Genomic DNA, 22,297 nt, shown 5'->3' with positions numbered 1-22,297 from the left:
CACCTGTCACAGGGCAACAAGAGTCATGGGAAAGCATGGAGCTGGGCAGTGAGAACGGCATTCCAGGCCCAGTGAATATGTGCAAAGGTTCTGAAGTCAAAAGAGCTCAGAAAGTTTGGGGAGTAGAAGGCCTGTGGGGCAGTGGGGTAATGGTGAGAACAAGGGGTATACAAGAGGAGGGAATTTGGATATGCACAGGAAGTCCTGGATGGGCAGATGGTCAGGGAGGACCTCTCTGTGATCCCCTAGGCTTCTGGATGGCTGGCCTCAGGCTGGACCAGATAATCTTAGAGGGACAGAAAAGGGAAGGGATGCAGCAGGGCTGGAGAAAGGAACTTTGGAGAAAGAGCAGAGACAGGGTAGAGATTGCTAGGATCTCTCTTTCCTAATTGGCACAGGACAGTCCTTGTTTAGGCCTCATGTCCTAATGTCATTATTAGGAGTCGCTTCTTTGACACTCAGAAGTATGTAGGTTTATATGAAAAAACAATCAGGACACCCTAGTTATAAGGGATTTAGGAAAAAGTTTTGCTGGTCTGGGACAGGACTCTTTCCTCAGTCTACTCAAAAGTTTCACTAAATCTACATGATGCACCAATGCTTTTGGAGTTGGATTTGTGGTTTTTTGGCCAGGTAGAGATGAGGACAAGGAGGCCCAATCAATTTGGCTCAACATAGAGCCAGGTATACAGCTGGCACTCAATGATGCATGGGGAGTGAAATAGTCATAAGAGCAACATTGTTCAGTACCTCGTTTTTCCCCTGTGTAGGGGACCAGATCTTCTCGGTCCTTAAACTCCTTTGCTTGCTTTTCCAAGTGATCCAAGAGCTCCTCTCTTTTAAAGGGGCCTGTGGGCGCCTTGGTGGTTTGATCCTTCTGCCTCAGGCCTGCAGGCAGCAGTGCATTCTACAGTGGAGGTTGTGGGAGGTGGGAGAGAGGGAAAGAGAGAGAGAGAGAGAGAAAGAGAGTGGTCAGCTGCTGAAGACTTGCATTTCTCCAGAAACTCATCATTGAACAGCAGGGACCCTAGAGCTGGTGGAATCCATCCAAGTCCCTCATTTTACATGTAAGGACTCTGGAATCCCAGGAGGGGCAGGGACTTGCCCAAGATCACAGCAGATGAGGGTCAGAGTGCGGCTAGGACTCGGGTCTCTCAATCCTTCAGCGTGTTCTCTCCTCTAACATTTTTGAAGGCAGAGGGGTGAGGGGGGTCAGGGAAGCTTCTGAGCATAGAAGGACACTCACAGACCATCTGTTGAGTGATGAATATGATTGAGTTGGTGTTTGAATGCATAAAGAGATTTACAAGAGTCAGGTATCAAGTGGCTGAAGAGAGAAGCCAAAAAGGAGGTGAGTGAGGACCCTAGATGTAGAATCAGGCAGGGAGAGGCAAAACCAAAAAATAAGCTGGAGAAGGACCCAGCAGAGCAGTGATGGGGGGTGGGGAGAGGACAGCAGAGTAGAGATGTGGGGGCGGGGCCTAGCGGACGGCGAAGTGAGAGCAGAGCAGTGCAAGGTGGGCCAGGCGTGTTCTCAGGCAGCCGTCTCTACCAACTCTACTCGCCGCCTTCTAATCTCTCACCGGGTCTGTGCTCATGACACACTGCTAAATATTTTGAACGTCGCCCCTGGAGATGAATCTCTCAAGAAAGATAGCATCAACCAATTGCTGCGTTCTCTTCTTCAAACATGGGCAGGCTTCTAGGTATGGGCTTACTACTAAGGCAGATTCCTAACTAGGGTGGATTTAAATAACCCTAATGGGCTTCACTTTAACTCAGCCAACCTTCAGTATCTTAGGGAGTCAAAGAAGTTTGCAGCTGCAAGGATGCTTAGAGATCATCCAGTGCGTATACTGTCCCTTCAAGGGGAAATTGAGGCCCAGATCAAGGAAAGCCTTGCTCAAAAGTTTCAGGAACATATCTAGAACAAAATATTTCTTCAGATTTGGGGGAGAGGGGCAATTTTTACCTCTAATCATTGCACACTCCCTGCCCCTATTCATTCAGAGAACTAGCGAAGGATACCTGGAGGCTGGTATGGGCAGAACCTCTTGCTGCACCCCCAAACTGACTTTGTACCATCAAAATGCATACCTTTGGTCACTCACACACACTCCAAATCTTTTTCTGAAAACCCCCTCTGCGAGGGGTATGATCTCAGACGTATGAGGATAACTATATGCCTGGAACATAGAGGAATAAAGCTAGGGAAGGAATACTGCTTTTTAAGAAGTGGGTAAGTTTTTACAAGACACTGTTCCACAGTTTTTTTTTTTAATTTTAAAGATGGGGTACAGTTCAGGATTAGGTGTATAAGTGGTCATTGCACAGGTAAAGTTTGGGCCTCCTTTTGGTCCCCACTTTGCCTGGTTTGAGATCAGGTACCTTCTTGATACTGTTCCACAGTTTAACAACATAGTGCTGTTCCAGTAAGAGCAGTGGTTGCCAGATGGGCAGACCAGGGTGTGACCCTGTCTCCAGAAAGACTGTAGGTGAGTAGGGTCCATACAGCATAGTGCCTGGAACACATGGGACTTGACAGGTGGTGCTGGTATATGTGCAAACAGATTTAGGCCACAAGTCAGGAGAGACACTGGGAGTTGGAGCATTGTATAAGACGACGACCAGTGGGTAGAATATCAAGCCTAGACTGATTCTGGGGTGAGTATCAGGAACATAAGTGATGCTACACACATCTCAGTAGTCCTTAAGCAGCAGTTCTCAGATATTGTCCATCCTGATAGGCAGGGCAGGTGATACTCCCATGTGAGCCATGCTTCTGTAGGCTCGGCTCAGGTTAGATGGGACTTGCTGTGGCTAGCTGTGTCCACTTCTTCTCTCCTATGGCAGGGCATTTACGGGGGCACAAGCGAGTGAGAGGACACCTCACTGCTCCACAAATGTCAGTGTGTGATTGTCCATAATGAATAATTCAAATTCTTTGCGACATGCTTGCACCTCACAGTTGACCCCACATCAGGGTTAAGTCTGGACTTGAAGTAATGACAGCCCAGCTATACAAACTTGGGCAAATCCCCTAATCTCATTGTGCCTCAGTTTCTACAGATGTAAAATATGACGAATGATAGTTGCTCTCTTATAAAGTTATTGAGGAAATTAAACTAGATGATGCAGGAACAGTGCTTAGCATAGTGCCTGACATAGTGAACACTCAAAAATGATTACTCATTATCATTATTGTTATATAATCAGATAAAAATATGTTTTAATGGGATATAGGAGCCCAAATACGTATGTTTAACAGGAAATGTACTATCCAAATATTCAAAAAATGAACATATGCAAATACAAAATGAATTAAGCACTGTAAGTAAGTGCTTATGTTTCCCAATGACCCCATAAAAGAAGGCCTACAGATTTTTGTCACCATAAAGGGTTCTGATGACAGGAAGGTCCTGGGGCACATTCAGGACCAGAAAGGCTCAGTATTGTAATAGAAGAAATCCAAGAGATTGTAACTGAAGGGCAGAAGGATTTGAAAACTCACATTTCTTTTCGAATTTAACTGGCAGAAGCCACTGATTTAGGTAAAGCAGGGTTTCTCAACCTCAGCACAAGTTGACATTTTGGGCTGGACACTTCCTTAAATGATGCTGTTCCACTCATTGTAGATGGATTAGTAACCTCTCTGGTCTCTGTCTCATAGATGCTAGTGGCACCATTTCCCCAGTTGTTTCAATAAAAAATGTCTCCAAACATTGCCAAATTTCCTTTGAGGGGTGAAATCATCCCGACTGAGAACCACTGCATTAAATCAAAGGTCATCTCATTATAACAGGGCAATAAAGACGATTTTAATGTATTTCAAAAGACATCATTTACAAAAAATGTGAACATATAGCTTCATTTAAATCTTTATTGAAAGCAGACAGTTTTCTAAAAATAAAAATATTAAAAACTTTTTCTAATAATTCTTAGTCTAATCAACGTTTTTTGTTTTTTTTTTGAGTTGGAGTCTTGCTCTGTCGCCCAGGCTGGAGTACAGTGGCACACTCATGGCCACCCCAGCATCGACCTGCTGGGCTCCAGCAATCCTTCCATGTAGCTGAAACGATAGGTGTGCACAACCACACCCAGCTGTTTTTTGTTTATTGTAGAGATGAGGTCTCACCAAGCTCCCCAGGCTGGTGATGAACCTGTGGGCTCAGGCAATCCACTCGCCTCAGCCTCCCAAAGTGCTGGGATTACAGGCTGAGCCACCGAGCCCAGCCAGTTTATCAACTTTTTAAAGTAAATATGGAGTCTATCAGCCTTATTAGGAGTTAAGGTTTAGTTTCTTTCCATTAAATGGTATGCTTAAAAAAATATTACATGATGTTAAATTAAAAGCAAAGTTAGTTGCATATTTCTTAAATTCCTGATTATTTATCACATTAACTTGTTTTTAAAAACAGCATGTGATCTCACATTATATACAAAGATTAACTCAAAATGAATCAGACCAAAGCATAAGAGCTAAACCATAAAACTTCTGGAAGAAAACATAGGTGTAAATCTTTGTGAGTATGGATTAGGCAATTGAGTTAATCTTTGTATATAATGTGAGATCACATGCTGTTTCTTAAACAGGCTATCAAAATAATAAGTAAATACAGAAAAAACACATAAATTGAACTTCATCAAAATTAAAAACGTTTGTACTGCCAAGGACACTAGTGAAAAGATAACCCACAGATTGGAAGAAAATATCTGTGAATCATATGAGATGAAAGACTCATCTCTAGAATACATAAAGTTCTCTTACAACTCAATAATATAAGATAGCTAACCCAATTTTAAAGTGGGCAAATAATATGAATAGATATTTCTCCAAAGAAGATATACAAATGACCAATAAACACATGAAAAGATGTTCAACATTATTAGCCAACGGGGCAATGAAAACCAAATCCAGAATGAGTGACCACTTCCCAGCCAGCAGGATGAATATAATAAAAAATGCAGATAATAACAAGTGTTGATGAGAATGTGGAGAAATTGGAACTGTAATACACTGTAGGTAGGAATGCAAAATGGTAGAGTCCCTTTGGAAAATAGTCTGGCAGTTTCTCAAAAATTTCAACAGAGTGACCATATGACCCAGCAGTTGCACTCCTAGGCAGAAAATAATTGAAAATGTATGTTCACCCCAAAACATGCACCTGAATATTCATAACAGCATTATTCATAATAGCAAAAGTACAAACAAGTCTAATGCTCATCAGTTGATGAATGGATTTTAAAATGTGGTATACTCACACAATTAAATATTATTCAGTCAAGAAAAGGAATTAAGTACTACAATATGAACGAAGCTTGAAAACACTTCCATTAATATGAAATGTCCAGAATAGTCAATTCTTAGAAATGGAAAGTAGGTTAGTGGTTGCCCAGGGTTGGTGCTATGGCTGAAAATGACCCCCCCCAGTTCATATGTTAAGCCCTAACCCCCAGTGTGACTGTATTAGGAGACAGGAGGTAATTAGGTTAAATGAGGTCATAAGGGTGAAGCCCTGACCTGATAGGATTGGTGTCCTTAAAAGAAGAGACACGAGAGTTTGCTGTAACGCCCCTTCCCTAACCAGCTGCCAGGAGAGGATAGAACAAGAAGGCAGTTATTTGTAAGCCAGGAAGGGAGCCTTCACCATAAACTAACTCTACTGAACTCTGATCTGGGACTTCTGAGCCTCCAAAACTATGAGAAAACAAGTTTCTGATGTTTAAGCCACCTAATCTGTGGTATTTTGTTACAGCAGCCTGAACAGACTAATACTGCTGGGAAGATTGAAGAGGAAATGGGAGTGACACTGATGGGTGGAAGGTTTCTTTTTCAGGTGATGAAAATGTTCTATGGTGATGGTTATACAACTCTGTGAATATACAAAAAGACATTGAATTATACACTTCAAATGGATGAACTGTATAGTATGTGAATTGCCTCTCAAAAAAAGCTTTTTTTTTTTTTTTTTAAATGGCATATGTCACCTAGGAAAGATATAAAAATAATGAATACAATAACTAAACCAAATGATCTTGGAATGCTGAGGACAGAAGGTTCTTCATGTGCCAGCGGTCGACAATGATGTTGAGATTAGCCAGGCTAGAGCTGGCCAAATTTCAAATGGTGCCTGTTTCACAATGTGCCTTATTATGTAAATTAGTCACAGAGGAGTTAAGTGAGTATGAAAATACTACCTTGGATCTCTCATGACTATTAGAATCTAATACTAACTCTCAGACCCAGGCTATCCAATAGATGATCCCACACGGAGTTCCCACAACTGTTTTGTTGTTGGCTCTGACCAGGAGAGTATTTGATAACTGTGTATGTGTAGAAATGTATCTCTCGTTCCTTTATTTCTTATTCATTAAAAAAACATCCACTAAGTGAGTATTATGTGTCTAGGCAGTGTAGTAAGAAGTAGGGGTGTGATCCCACAAAGGTCTCTTAAATTTGGAGTAATCAGGGAGATGGGAAGTGGATGGGGAAGGCAGACTAAAACTAGAGAAAAGTATCAATTGCACATGGCTATTCATGAAACATATAGTAGTTAAGATCCTACAGGGAGGGGTCTATTTTACAAATAGCAAAGACAAGTCTATAACCAGCCTATGCCTTACCTTTAAAGGTATATTTCCATGGGTGCCTGTGGGACATTGGAATCTTTTAACTTTTAAGGAATTTAAATCTCATTCTCCCAATCTTAAAACGTGCACTAGGTAAATTTGCTGGGCAAGTGCTTTCTTTATATTTAGTTCAAAGGGAAGTATCAGTCTGGCTCTGCCAGAATATCATCAATTCTGCGTTAGGGGAATTGGAACTGACATACCTCCTTACCTGAAAGACAGGTTGGTTGTGGGCAAGATTTGCTTTGTATATAGGACTCCGAACAAATCTACATGTCCTTACTTACTATTGGAAATGTACTCATGTGAGGAGGGTAGTGACTAATGCCTGGGTGATCTTATTGTGTCACCCAGCAGGAAAGTTTGTGTGGGTTTAAAGCAGGAGGAATTCTAGATGCGGTCTGATCTTAGTTTAAAATTACAGCTGCTAGCTACCTGGGAGTGGTGGGGACTGGGGCACACTGAAGTTTTCTTGTCTCTGCATCACCCAATACCCAAGAATTGTTGACATGTAGCAATGTGGATGGTATTATTGGATCTTCTCATTTTTGTGTGAAATCTCTTGATTTTAAAATATTGACACATAGTCCAAACATTTTAAAAACAATGTCCAGGCTAAATAAAACACATTTGCAAGCCAGTCTCAGCACACAAACTCCCATTTTGTCACATCTGCTCTAAAGTTCCTATCAAACTAAAATTCCCTGTAGAGAAAGTCAAACTATTCATTCATTTATTCCATGAATATTTACTGAGCATCCTGCCCATATCGGGCTGGGCTAGAGGAAAAGAGAGGTATGTATATACATGGGTTTTTAATTTGGAGTTAAAAAATTTTAGTACAAAGCTTAATTTGTTCTTGAAAATAATCATGGGGGAAATTAGGCAACCTTTCCTGTATGTAGTTACCTATTCCTGGTTTTTTAAAGGATGATTTCCCTGTAAATGTTGTAAAATTAAAAGTTGGATGTACAGCTTGACAGGTTACTATCTTTAGTCAAATTTTTACACCCACCCTCTGAAGTCCAGTTACCCAAAGGACAATGGAAACTTTGACAGATCCTTAACTGTGCTGTTAGGAGTTCTAACACCCTGCAAACAGGTGCCAGTGAGGCTAAATTTCAAGTAACTGCACAATTATTGTTGCTATACATAGTTAGGGCTATGTGAGAAGCCCTCCTGATTATAACCCTGTGGGCTTGTTCAGATGTGCACACACAGACAACACACACACACATGTATACACAAAGGATCAGAGACTCCCACTTTTTGCATCATAGGCAGCCTAGATCTTCTAGGCCAAATTTTTTTTCATTTTCAGATGGGGAAACTGAGGCAAGTCACATGCTCAAAGGTATACAGTGTGATAGCCACACAAGCCAGGAAGGCTGAGCTTATGTATAAATAACACTTCATATAATTGGCATATATATATATAGACAAGGAGGGACCCGTCCCCAAAAGAACCCCAGAATTAGTTTTTGGAGGGCGGGCCCCTTGTATTACAGGCTTCATCCACTAGGTAAGTATTCTAGGAACCTGTCAGCATCAGTATACCAACTGGCATTGTTGTGAGAGACTGCATTAGGTTTCAGTGGATTCTTTTTTTTTGAGATGGAGTTTCACTCTGTCACCCAGACTGGAGTGTAGTGGCCGCTCCCGGCCACTGCAACCTCGAACTGCTGGGCTCCGGCGATCCTTCTGCCTCAGTTTTCCGAGTAGCCGGAATTACAGGCACGCGCTACCATGCCTGGCTGATTTTTTGATTTGTTGTAGAGATGAGGGTTCGTCAAGTTGCCCAGGCGGGTCTTGAACCCACAGGCTTAGGTAATTCACTCACCTCGGCCTCCCAAAGCACGGGATTACAGGCTGAGCCACCAAGCCCGGCCAAGTGAATTCTTTTTTAAATGATCTTTCAACATGTCTGCCCGTCCCATGATGGGTGATTTACGGGCACACCTGCCCACACCGTGCTGAGTGTTTAGCAGTTTTTGACCCCAAACAGCATGACTCCATACCCCACCCTTCCTATTCACTTGGTCTCACCCCAAGCAACTTTTTTTTGTTGTTTCCCTGGATGATAAAAGTCCTCAAAAGGAAATGTTTTGCTGATGTAGAAGAGGTGAAACAAAAAACAGCAGAGGCACTAAAAGGCATCACAATTGACAAATTCAAACACTGTTTTGAATGGTGGAAAAAGCATCTCGATAGATGTATTACATCAGACATAGAGTACTTTGAAGGTGACTGAAGTTTAAACATGTAAGAATACATACACAATTTTTTATAAATAAATTCCAGGGTGTTTTTTTTTAAGTCTCCCCTCGTATTAGCATAAACAAGAATTAGTATGACTGTCTTCAGATTGGTGCCTAACCATATATGACACCTCTTAACCTGGTACTTCACAGTGACAAAAAGCAAGGGATTTTATTACTTTTCCCAAATAAATCAGCTATGTGTAAGAATACGGGAATGCAAAACATGCCCCCCGCCCCAGTCTGGGCTCCAAGAGTCCCAGGTTCCTATTCTGTGACTGAACCACACACAACTCCTTAGAAGGCACTAGACCAGGTGGTACAACCTCTTTATTGGGTACTGAGAGAAGCCGAGGGCCAGGGAAGTCAGGGGCGTCGCCTGAGATTACACGCTGGACTGAGCCCAGGACTCTTGACTTTCATCCCACAGAAAACTTTCCATCCCACCTTATTGCCTTCCTCTAGGAATAGATCCTGGAAACAGATGTGGCCCCACACAAGAGCCAGGTCTCCTCTCTAAGTGTTAGAAAACCAGAGATCACTTGCTTATCAAACCAGTCTCAGTTTACATATGGGGAAACTGAGGCCCAGAGGCATACAGTGACTGTCCCCAGGTAGCAGTAAAACCAAGGTGGCTTAACATCTCAGAATTCCTGCAGATTCCTCCCCTCTCTTAATTCAAACAATTTAACCCAAGCATACCCTAAACACTTGCCCTTCCTTCTCCCTCCTACCGCATCAGGTCAGGCCAGATGTTTTTTAAACTAACCTTTTAGTTACCTGCCAGATCTGTTTCTCTTTATGTAAAAGGAGGCACTTTACCTTAGCGCCAGATATACAGAGTTCTGCCTCTGCATTCATGGCTAGCAGCTTCCAGGTCCCACTAGAAATCATTTGGTGGGACATTCTTCTCATGTACCTTGGCCTGAGAGGGTGAGGCCATAGCAGGGGTGAGCCCACTTGTGCCCCAGTCACAGTATCTTGATATCATGTCCAAAGCAGACAAGCAGAATTCAGACCTCAAAGAGTCCTTCCTTCCAGGTATATTCCCTACCCCAATATACACACTCTGGGCTTCTTCTCTTTGTGTTCTCTCAAGAAAGAGCCAGGCCTTTGGCTTAGCCACATGACCTTGCTGCAGGATGGGTGAAACCAATAGCTGCCATTTCCCCAGTCAACTTTATAGGGCATTAAGGCTGACGTCCAAAGGCCCAAGTCCAGTAACTGTTTATGGAGGGACCTACTGCTCATAACAGCACACTGTCTCTTTCTGGTATTCATGGTACAAGGTGGGGACAAACTTCCCCTTCCTGGCTTTCTCCTCAGCCTCCTTTTCTGCCTAGTACATAGGGACAATGTTCCAGGCTCCTGCTGTGATGGGCACTGGGCATCCCAAGACAATGACTGGGTGATTCCTGCCCAGAGAGACTCACAGTCAGAGAAGTGAGACACAACCTGGGATGGTCACCTTACTAAGCCCTGGGCTTCCTGGAGGAGGTGGTCCTAAGTTGAGTCCCAAGGGGCCAGGAAGAGATAGCTTGGTGGAAAGAGGGAGGGGAGGGGTGTTACGGGGAGAAAACACAGCATAGGCCGAAGTCCAGCAGATGAGGGAGCACAGCTTGCAAGGGGAAGGAGCCTGCGTAAGTCCAAGGTTGTGGTGTTCTGAAATATCTCCATCCCATGGGCACTGCTCTCATCAAGCCCTTGTGTCTCTTGCTGGGACCATCAGAGCAGCCTCTTGACTAGTGTCCCTGCCTCAGGTCTCTCCTCTACTCCTTTCCCTCCCAGCAGCCAAGCAGACTTCACCAACATGTATATCTGACCACGTCACTCTACATCTTACTCACAGATTTCCAGCAGCTTCCCTGATCTCAAGAATCATGACCAAATCCACCAGCCAGGCATGCGGAACTCTTCATGATTTGACCCCAATCTACTCATACCTCTCCAGCCTCCTGCGTCCCTTCACTTCATCAAGTAGTCCCTGTTCCAGCCACTCCAGGCTGCCCCACATTCCACTGCCATGCCTTACACTCTCACGTGGCCATGCCTTTTTCAGGCAGGCTGTGCCTTCGGCCTGGAATTCCATCGCGGCAGCTCCCCTGCATTCATCTTTCAAAGCCCTTCCCTTGGGCACACTGTTCAGCCTTTGCCATGCTCCCCACTCAAGTCTGGGATTCTTTTCAAATCCCCTAAGCATTCTGCCACTTCAAAGATGTGGGGTACATTTCAGGGTTAGGTAAACAAATGTTCGTTATGCAGGTACCCTTGTTGATGAGGTGTGCCCCTTCCTCCCCTGGCAGTTTCCCTTAACTGCCAATCCCACCCCCCCTCCCCTGGCAGTTTCCCACTACTGCTAATCCTTTTCTTATAGTATTATGATAATTGTTCAAGGTCCGCTTATGAGTGAGAACATATGGTATGGTACTCTGTTCTTTGTTTCTGTGATAGATCACTGAATATGATAGACTCTAAGTCCATCCAAGTTGCTGTGAAGTCCATAAGTTTGTACTTCTTTATGGCTGCATAATATTCCATGGTGTATATGTGCCATGGCTGGTTCCATGTTGTTGCTATTGTGTAAAGAGCTATCTTGCCACTCCTTATACAGTGCTTATCCTACTCTGTCTTGGAGCACATCAATGCTGCATCTATCTACTCAAGGAGACTGGGTGTCCCTCCAGGGTCAGCTGGGATATATTGTGGTCTTCTCTGAATCCCCAGCACCAAGCTGAGAGAGTATGTCCTGGTTGTCCACAACCATACAACACTGATGCTCCAGCTGGGGACAGGAAGGTATGACTTGGACACCCTTCAGGCCCATATCACACCTGCTGCCCCAAACTGTTTGCAGGGCTGCCCACCTGCTGCTCCAAGCAGATTTAGGGGTGAAGGACATATTATGAGAGGTGCCAGGGTTGGGGATGTCCAGGATGGGACCAGGGATCACTGATGGGGCTTTTGGAAAGTGCCAAGTTAGGAAGTGAGACCTTTGTAATGTTTTCTTTGGGGGCCTGGATTTGGTTAAATTCCTGCCAAATCTTTCACACCACCTTAGGGCTTTTAGCAACACAGAACATCAAGCCATCAAACGGGCAAGCCCACAGTGATGGGTTCCAAATTGTCCCTGATTCAAGTCTCCTCTTCTTTGGTAATAAAAACACTCCCACATTTTAGCTGAGCACTAGGCCACTAAGATTAAAACTGCATTTCCCAGGCTCTCCTGCAGCTAGGCTGAGCTGTGTAATTAGGTTCTTTTCAATGATATGAGAAGTGTCCAGTAGCACTTAAAGGCACTTGAATCCTAGCTTTTCTCCTTATATTTTTCTCTCTCTTCCTTTAGTCAGATGCCTGGAATGTGGCTATTACGGCTACCACCTCAGACCACGGGGACGTGGACTACACCCTAGGAATGGAAGCAAAATGTGAGCTGGACAGAGTGTAGAACTCTGGGGCCACTGGGGATTGAGTTCCACATAGCCCTAGACTGCCTACTTGTGAATTTTACTGAGGGATGATGAATCAACCACTGCACACACCATGTTATTCTGAGTGTCTGTTACTTGCAACCAAGCTACACACTACCTGACAACCTGGGTCCTCAGCCCAGAGCTGTAGGGCACAAACAGGACACTGGTGCTCTCTTCGATCCCTCACCTGTGAAAGGAGGGTCAAAGCCCTTTTATCTTGACACCTCAGAAAAAAGGTCTGAACTCCATATGGAAGCAGTTTATCAACAATCAGTTTTACCATCATAGAGCATAATTGTTCACTTCCATTCAACTGAACAGACACTACATTATAGAGGCACTCAGGGTAGCTGCATCTGGTTGTACAAGTTGTGCACATGCACTAGTCCAAGAGCATTATTCACTCTCTAGTCTGGGTGAAGAGTGTCTCCTGGAGTTGTACAGTATACAACTTGCACTATACCTGCAGTGCTCCAATGTGGCTCCAAGTCTCAGAAAACTTAGATTCTAAATCACATATTCAGGTTCCTATAATCATACATTCAAGTTCAACAAACACTTATTAAGCACTACTATGTACCAGGCGCTAGGTGAGGTACTTTGCATCTAATCATATTTATACAGAGATGTGTATAAGTTTATACGTATGTGTATTTTTTAAGCAAAAAAAAAAACAAAAAACACCTGTCATATGAAGTAGAACCAGAGTTGCAAAGTAGAGGTCTACAGTCCCATTAAATGTAGAAATTTGGTTGGGTTTGTTTGAACTGTGCATTTGAATGAGCTGTCAGCTTTTTAAAATAAGAAATGTACACATACAATTCTAGATTTCCAGTACCTCTTGAAAAATTAGGTGGCCTGGCAATACCATTCCTGTACTCTCACTGGCAATGATTGGGGAAGTTGAAAAGCAAGGACCCTTTAGATCAATTCTTATTTGCCTCAGTCCCCATTGTTCCCTGTTATCTCTGATACAGAAGCCAAAGTCAGTTGCTATATGCCATTGACTTTGTTGCTGCTTTTCTTCTTGGCAGTTGAAATGGCAAGTGAAAATGTTCTTATATACACATTTCTTTGAAGTATGGGCAAGTAAAAGATATACCAAGATGACCAAATGGCTCATGAAAACGGACCTTCAATTATATTCCTACGTGACGTGGTGGGCATTTGGTTTGCTGCCTCTCAGTGGAAAGTGCTCAGTCGAGTGGGAGAGATGGGGAATGGACTGTGAGGCAGAAAGGCAGGTTTAAAACTTAGCTATAGTGATTTCTTCTCTTTTTAAGGATGATCTAAACCAAATAAGGCAAAACCTTAATGTTTGTTAATTGGGCAGTGGGAACGTAGATACAGTCTGTACTCTCCTACATGTTGGAAATGTTTCCTATTGCAAATGTCAAAATCAAAAAGAAAACTTCTATGTCCGGGGCAGGTGCTGTGCTGGAGCTTGGAGGTGGTAAGGTCAAGAAGGCTTCCCAAGTGGAGTGGGGAAGCCTTTAAAAATGGAAGGAAATGACAGGGCTCTGGGTCTAAGAGGACCTCCAGCCAGACAAGAGGGTCCTCCAACCAGTTGCAGGGGAGGTGGTCACGGAGCTAGAAGACACAGGGTGGGGTGAGGACACACAGACACCTGGCCTGACTCACCCTCACCCAGCCCAACCCATCCTTGGCTATGCATGGCCGGCCGGCAGTGTTTCTAAGGATGTGTGCCTATTTTTAGAGGAGAGATTTATTTCTTTCCATTTCAACTGTTTACTTCTATCCTGGACTTGCAATTCTGCCGGTTTGTGTTACAAGGGAGAAACACAGCCCTGTGAACCAAACTTGGCTGCTTCCTGGATGGCCAAGAGTGTCCTCTGCCTTACAGGATACGATCTGGACAGGAGTAGGGAGTATTTTACAATTGTGTGGAGTCTAATGAGAAGCCATGTGGTATGATGGAAGTCCCGTTTTGCTCTCTGGCTCTGCTGCTTATTTGCTGTGTGACCTTGAACCAATCCTTTCCCCTCTCTTGACTTCAGGGTGTTGTAATTGTTTTGATGTTTCAACACTAAAATGGTATTAGTAGCACCAACCTCTTAGGATTTGTATGAGGATTTGATGAAATACATAAAGCCCCAAGTGAATGACATGTGTCCAGGATAGACTCCATAAATCAAGATTTCTCTACTGGTACCATGTGTGTAGATGCCAGTGATGGGTGGAAGAGAGATGGAGGAGAGGGTAGTGTTAGCTGGTTTCTAAGTGTCCTTGGAGCTCTGGGATTCTACAGTTCTAGGCTTTCCATCATTTATTCCTGCTGGCTCATGGCCCTTTGTTCGCAGAACTCTTGATTCGTTATGGGTTAAGGAAGGCAGAATCTGTCTGAATTCAGTCTGTCACTTAATAGCTGTGTGCTTCTAGACGTCCATTACCACAGCCTATGAGGATCAATCTCACAGGATCCTTCTGGAGATTTTATGAGATGATGCCCATAAAATGCTTAGCATAGCAACTGGCACTAAGAACACCTCAGTAGAAAAGAATAGTTTCTTACACTTATTTCAGGCTTTACAGAGTCTGTTGTTTTCCATGATTATTTCTGTGGTTATATCGTGTCACAGATTCCTAACAGCTGACTCTTAGGACTCAATTTCTTCATTTCGCTATAATTTCTTTATAAGGTTGGAAGTATCCCTACCATCTTCTCTCCTGCAAATAGTTTGATCCTTTTACTGAGACTATTCGTTTTAAAAATATTCCACCCTTTTCCCAAAGTCACATTAACAAGCAATATTTATAGTTAAATTATTTGTATTGGTAGATTCTTAATTCCTTCTTTTTAAGATTCATATTTATGGTGAAAATATAACAATTTCAAAAGAAACTTGGGGAAAAAATTGCTGGTAATTCTCTAATGTGTTCTCTGAGTTCCTTTCTGGGCCCAGGCCACAGGGGCTCCAAGGAGATGGTAGCTCATAGCACAAGTTACATGACTAGGACTGTTTAGCTTAGCATCCCAGCCCTATCCAGGTTGCATCCTGGACTGAGGTGCCTCAGTGCCCATTGCTCCCTATTATCTCTGATACAGAAGCCAAAGTCAGTTGCTATATGCCATTGACTTTGCTACTGCAAAGCCTCTGTTTCCCCATCTTTAAAATGTGGCTAATGATTGTAATTTCTCTGAGGCCTACATGAGATAATCCATGCAGGCTCTGCCCGTGGCACACCCAGCAAATGTTGAGTATCTATGGATTACATGAGAACTGCACACTGTTCCCCACACAAGTCACAATGACTTGTCATTCTCAAACATCTCTTAGCATCACCCCCACTGCCCAGTGCAAAGGCAATCTGAACTGAGGAGCTGGCTCAGCTTCAGAGCAGCATCCACTTAACTCCAGAGAGACAAGAAAGGGCAGATCCTCTGGGGAGTCAGTCAACAGCGGATACTTTTAGCACATGAAGCATTCCTTTCCTGAGGGAGTCCAAGTGCAACAATCTCATGATAAGCTCGAGTTTTTCCAGAGTGAGAGATAGAAAGATTCAAGGACTTTTTTTTTTTTTTTTTAACGTGCACAAGTTTGGAACCCTCTGCTGCAAACAGAGTTGCTTTCCAACTCCTCGTACTCTACTGTGTCACATGATACTGGGGCTTAACAATTGCATAACTGAAAACGTCACCCTCAAAGTGTTTGCTGAATTCAGGTACTAAGACAGCCCAGCAATGGCTCAGGAAATCATACACAGTTAGAGCTGGAGAGGGTGTCCAAGGCCATCTAGGCTGACTAAATCCATTTTACAGATAGGGAAACTGAGATCCCAAGAGGGAAATGTCTAAGTCCAGAGCAAAGCCAGGATAGAACATGGTCTTCTGCATCTCAGGCTCTTTCCAGGAAGAAAGGGGATGATTTTGTTTACAGCACCTTCTAGAATCACAAAACCAGAGCACATCTGCAGCTCAAACTATCTCCTGAAGCTCCCAGGAAGATTTAAAGTGGAGTGGCTAAGTCATGGACTCTAGACCCATACCGTGGCTCTGTCATTGCTTGATTGAGGGTCTTTGGACAAGTGACTTCACCTCTCAGTTTTCTCCTCTGTAAAATGGGGATGCTAACAGTGCCAGCCTCAAAGGATCATAATGATGGTTATAAGAGTTACTATTTTCTTTTTTTTTTTTGAGTTGGAGTCTCACTCTGTCACCCAGACTGGAGTGCAGTGGCCGCTCCCGGCCACCGCAGCCTCCACCTGCTGGGTTCCGGCAATCCTTCCGCCTCAGCCTTCCGAGTAACCGGAATTACAGGCATGCGCTATCACGCCCGGCTGATTTTTTGATTTATTGTAGAGCTGAGGTCTCGCTGCCCAGACGGGACTCGAACCCGCGGGTTCAGGCAATCCACTCACCTCAGCCTCCCAAAGGCGCAGGATTACAGGCTGAGCCACCGAGCCCGGCGAGTTACTATTTTCAAAGTGTACAGAGCAGGACCTGCACATAGTAAGTGCTACATACATACTAGTTAAACAAAAATAAAAACAGGAGGGATGCGGGATAGAACAGAAAGGGCAGTGACCTAGGCACTAAAGGACCTGGGTTCTGGTCGGCCTCTGTTTGGACGTGCAACTTGGAGCATGTTCTTTGCCTTTTTTTCTCCTCTCTGGGCTTGGCTCCTGCTCTGAAGTTGGGGGCTTGGACACCTGCTGCTCGTCTAGGAGTCTCTCACGTTTGCCACCTTTGGCCTTGCCCTGTGCTGTGATTTTAGAGTCCAGTCAAGGGAGGGTGAAACTCAAACTGGCATGCTTGTACTCTCCAAGAGAAGGGAGGTAGAACTAGGCCTTTTCAGAACTCTCATACTGTCTTGCAAATCAGGTAACAGAGCCGATCTCAGTGAAGGGGCTAATTGTATGGCTGGGAAAGAAACCCACTGGCCTCCATTCTCTCCTACCCTCTCTCAGGTTTCTCTTTTTTCCTTGAACTGGAGAGAAAGGGGTCTTTGAAAATGCCTGCTGTGAAACCACAGTCGTAGGAGAGTCTAAGGTCTCATGTGGCCTATTCCTACTCCCCACCCGTGTGCTCAGTTACTCTGCTCCCGTCAGAGTGGAGTAACACACACACACTTTGGAGGCCGTTTGCAATCTGAGCCGCCACGCCCTGGTCATGTGATCCTATGCAAGTTAATTTGTGAGCAGAGCCTTGGGTGCCCCATCCCTCTGATGGCACAAGCAGGGCAGCCTCTTTCGTTAATCACCTGGGCAGAAGAGCTGGCCTTTTGGGGTTACAGAGGCCCTGGAAACTTGTTGCAGAGACCAGATGCTCTGACATGTTGGATGGGGGCGCCAGGAGAGCTCTTCGCCAGTTTAGGGGTGAAATAGAGCTCCCAGCTGGGGCCTCAGAGCAGTCACTAGGGGTTGTACTCTCAGTTCTGAGAGGGTTCCTCCACCTGCCCCACTCCCAGCCTGATCCTTGTCATTACCTGCCCTGTTTGCAGTCACAGCTTAATTTAGCCTTAGCCCCATCCAGCACCTCAATAGCCCAGAAGGCCAGAGACAGCAGGCCCACAGGACCCTCAGGGTTTGCACATCTCCTCCCTGGGAATGGGAATGATTTCCCCATAGCGGCCGTTCCCACTTCTCTATCTCGTTGGCATCCTCCAGTCCCCGTATCTACAGCATCAGCTTCTGAAACCACCAAGAGCTCCCTGGGACTATGAGAAAAGTATAAACTCTTCTGTCTGCCTTGCCAATTGCCCCTCCGCCCCATTATTTTGCCCAAACCACCTTTCTAGTCACATCTGACCCTCCACAGAAACCACACTGAGACTTCCCATCCTCAGAGACTTCCCATACACAAGGCTTTACCCGTGGCCTTTGCTCAAGGCCTTAACTCAGTCAGGAATTAGAAAAATCCAAGGCCCAGTTCCAATATCACCTGCTCTGTGAAGCCTCCTACCTGTAAGAATTAATCCTCTCTCTGAGTTCCCTGTCTGTTCCTTATTATGTCCCCATCCCCACCAGCCTGAGCTACTGTAGGGCAGGGCCCCTGCTAGGCTTCCCTGTTGGTGCCCAAAACAGGGCCTGGTACTTGGCAGGTAACTGAGTCACACTTATTGAGTTAACTGGAAGTGGCTACATCCCCCTCTCTGTTCTCCTTTTTTAAAGTTGTTTGTTCTTATAGATACACGCATCAGTGATCTAGGGTAGAATTAGAACAGAATAATTTTATAGCTTGATTGTTCCTTGCCTACATAGCCCGTTTTTATAGCAATGCAGGCTAATGGGAAGAGATGATGCAGGGGAGTAGGGGAGGAAGGAGGTGCCCAAGGCTCTCTCTCACCGATGCTGACTTCAAACTAATTTAAGCAGCCTCACCAGGGAATCATCTTCCTGTGGATGGGCAGGGGAAAGTAGGAATATCAGGAAGATGAGGACACACAGCTGGAGGGATTTGTTATTCTAAGGAGCCTGGGACCCAGGACCTCTAGGCAAAGATTCTGGGATATCTAGAAAGAAGCTACTTAATCAATCTGGAGGTAAGACCAGGTTATAAGTCATGGAAGCTTAGCCCTGAAAGGGCTCTACCAACTCCATTATTTCGTGGATGTGAACAAGGCCTATGAGGCCTAGAAAGGACAGCAACTGGCCCAAGGTCATGTGGAATGAAATAGACAGAGCTGGGGTTGGAAGTGGAACATTTAACTTCTAGTCCTGCATTCTTCCAGCTAAACTGTGTTTCTGGTACGTTAGCAGTGATTATTTGTGGGTTAGTGAAATGACACTGAAGTGTTGTTTTCTTTATGGATCACTGTTTAACCAGAGTTGAGCAATAGCTGTTTTTTTTTTTCCTTCCCCCAATTGTTCTTTTTTAAAAAAATTTATTTTATTTTAAAAACGTTGGGTACAATTCAGGGTCAGGTATACAAATGGTCATTATGCAGCAGGTACCCTTGTTGATGAGATGTGCCTCCCCAGCACTTTCTCACTACTGCCAAACCCCTTCTTACAGTATTATGATAATTGCTCAAGGCCCGCTTATGAGTGAGAACATATGGTTCTCAGTTCTTTGTTTCTGTGATAGATCACTCTGGTTTTTTCTTTTAAACATGAAACTTTCCATTTTTAATTAAAAATATATAGCATGGAAAATTCACTTAACTCAGTAACATTCTTTATCTACTGCCTCTGTACTGGGCATTGACCTGGGTACCTGGGATGTAGTTAGAAGATCCCTAGTCTAGTAGGGCACCTAGAAATCCCTCTCTTGGCCCTGCTCACAGCTCTGGCATGGCTTGCTAACCCACATACACAACCAAAGAGCTTTCTGCCTCTTGATGCTGTGTACCCTGACTGCAGGGACGGATTCTGAGCATTAAACAGGCTTCTTAAATGTGCCAACTATGGAATGCAATGATAAAACATCGAACAAGGGAGAGGGATACTTCTCGGCCTTCATTTCTCAGCAAATTCATTCCATGACACATGTTCTCCAGCATCTTGAAGCAGCCGGTTTGATAGAATGGGAATGGCCTTTTGAAAACTCAGTTACAGCACCAACTGGTTGGCTGTCCCTTGCAGGGCTGGGTGACATTCTCCATTCTGTTTCTGCTCTGAATCAGCAGACAATATATGATGCTATTTCTTCCATAGCCAGGACTCATGGGTCCAGGAACTAAGGAGTGGAAATGGTAGTGGCACCACGCACCATTACTCCTAGTGACCCACCAGCAACATTTTTGTTTCCTATTCCTAAGCCTGATGCTCTGATGGCCTAGAGGTCTAGTTTCAAAGGTAAGAATGCTTCCACCAGGAGACACAACAATTCCATTGAGATAGAAGTTAAGACTGCCAGTTCTTATCTAGGATAGAATTAGGTAAGGGCTCCTCATGCCTCTGAATCAACAGACAAAGAAGGGAGTTATGTACTGGCTGGGGTGATTGACCCTGGCTATTGAGGAGAAATTGGATAACTACTGCAAAAGAGAGGGCCTTGGCACACATTTGGAATACAGGGGAGCCTGTAGGGCATTTTTTTTAAAAGTATTACTATGCCCTATGATTAATGTCAATGGAAAACTACAACAATCCAACCCAGGCAGGACTACTAATGGCCCAGACGTTCAGAAATGGTTTGGATCACCCCACCAGGTAAAGAACCACAACCAGCTGAGGTGCTTGCTGAAGGCAAAGAATGGGTAATGAAAGAAGGTAGTTATAAATACCAGCTATAACCCCCTAACCAGTTACAGAAATGACAACTGTAGCTGCTTTGAGTATTTCCTCCTTCTTTTATGAACAGAGGGGTGTGTGTATGTGTGTGTGTGTGTGTGTATGTGCGTGTAGTCAATTCTTTTTTATTTACCCCCTCTCTTATTCCCTTACCACATAACATAAGAGGCACTGACTTTCCATCATAGTATTTAAGTTATAGGAGGATATCAAAGAGAAGTGTAAACATCATTCAAGGGTTTTACTTCCTTTTCTGGGGAAGGGATTAGTGTGTTTTCTGTTGTAAACAGGATAGTTGTATTATGTTAGGCAGAATTATGACATTGGTATTTTCTTTATTTTGGAAATTAAGGTATATCTGGCTGGGTGCCATGGCTCATGCCTGTGATACCAGCACTTTGGGAAACTAAGGCAGGAGGATCACTTGAGCCCAGGAGTCTGAGACCAGCCTGGGCAACATAGTGAGAGCTCATCTCTATAAAAAATAAAAAAATAAGCTGGGTGTGGTGGTACATGCCTGTAGTCCCAGCTACTTGGGAGGCTGAGGCAGGAGGATCAGCAAAGCCCAGGAAGGGAACGCCGTAGTGAGCCATTAACTGTGCCACCGCACTCCAGCCTTGATAACAGAATGAGACCCTGACTCAAAAAAAAAAAAAAAAAAAAAAATGCATGAAAGAAAGAAAGAAAATAAGTATGGTTTAAAGAGATATGCATGCGTGCCAAGTTGACAAGGGAAGGACTTGTGATGGTTAATTTCATGTGTCAACTTGACTTAGCCATGGGTAGCCCAGACATTTGGTCAAACATTATTCTGAGAGTGCCTGTGAAGGTATTTCTGGATGAGATCATCATTTAGATGAGCAGAGCAGATTGCCCTCCCTAACGTGGGTGGGCCTCAACCCACCGGTTGAAGACCTAAATCAAAAGGAAAGGCTGACCTTTTCACAGGTAGGTGGGAATTTCCTTGTGCCTGACTGCCTTGAGCTGGGACACTGTTTTTTTGTTTTTCCTGCCTTTGGACTAGAATTAAAACATCAGCTCTTCCTGGGTCTTCAGTCTGTTGACATCTGGATTAGAACTACACCAGTAGCTCTCCTGGGTGTATAGCTTGCAGAAGGCAGATCTTGGAAGCTTGCCAGCCTCGATAACTATGTGAGCTAATTCCTTATAATAAATCTCTTCATAGCAATCCATCTATCTACATTTATGTACATATAAACACACATCCTATCGGTTCTCTTTCTCTGCAGAACCCCGATACAACACATTAAAAGAAAACCTGCAAAGGCAAAGGTATTCTTTTTTTTTTTTTTGAGGAAGTGGCAGATCCACATTTGAACTTAGGTCTGTTGACTGTTCGAGCCTGCATTGCTCTGGCCATTGTATCATGGCACCTTTTCATAGACTCGCCCAATGTCATGGCCAGGAGACTGTTTAGTCTGGGTCCTTCATTTCATTTGTGAGGGAGCTGGTTCAGAGGGAAGAAGTGGTTTGCCCAGGGGGACCAAGAGGAACCCAAGAGAACCAGAGTCCATGTCTGCCACTTCCCAGGTAGCCCTCTCATGTTAGAAAAGTCTACTATTCATTTCCTGTTTCATAGATGATACCCAGCACCTGTGTTTGGACCTTGACTCTGCTACTTCCCATAACCATGACGTTTTTTGACTTGTTAACTCATCTGAGACTTGCAACATACTCTGTCACCCAGACTGGAGTGCAGTGGCTAAACCCCGCCACCGCAGC

The 22,297-nt window shown here is 44.2% G+C and overlaps 1 protein-coding gene across 1 annotated transcript in view; it reads right to left on the bottom strand.

The window, feature by feature from the left end:
• Window positions 1–22,297, bottom strand: part of TMOD1 (tropomodulin 1) — a 58,445-nt gene that overhangs the window by 35,607 nt on the left and 541 nt on the right. Inside the window, exon 2 of the mRNA XM_008073582.2 lies at window positions 751–907. Coding sequence (XP_008071773.1) covers window positions 751–907 — 157 coding nt within the window. The remainder of the gene's footprint in view (window positions 1–750; window positions 908–22,297) is intronic.

The sequence above is a fragment of the Carlito syrichta genome, unplaced genomic scaffold (assembly GCF_000164805.1).
Source record: "Carlito syrichta isolate Samal-C Ts95f unplaced genomic scaffold, Tarsius_syrichta-2.0.1 Scaffold315953, whole genome shotgun sequence".
In the NCBI taxonomy this organism is placed as follows: Eukaryota; Metazoa; Chordata; class Mammalia; order Primates; family Tarsiidae; genus Carlito; species Carlito syrichta.
The sequence above is the reverse complement of the archived record's forward strand: the minus strand, read 5'-3'. Positions and strand labels throughout refer to the sequence as shown.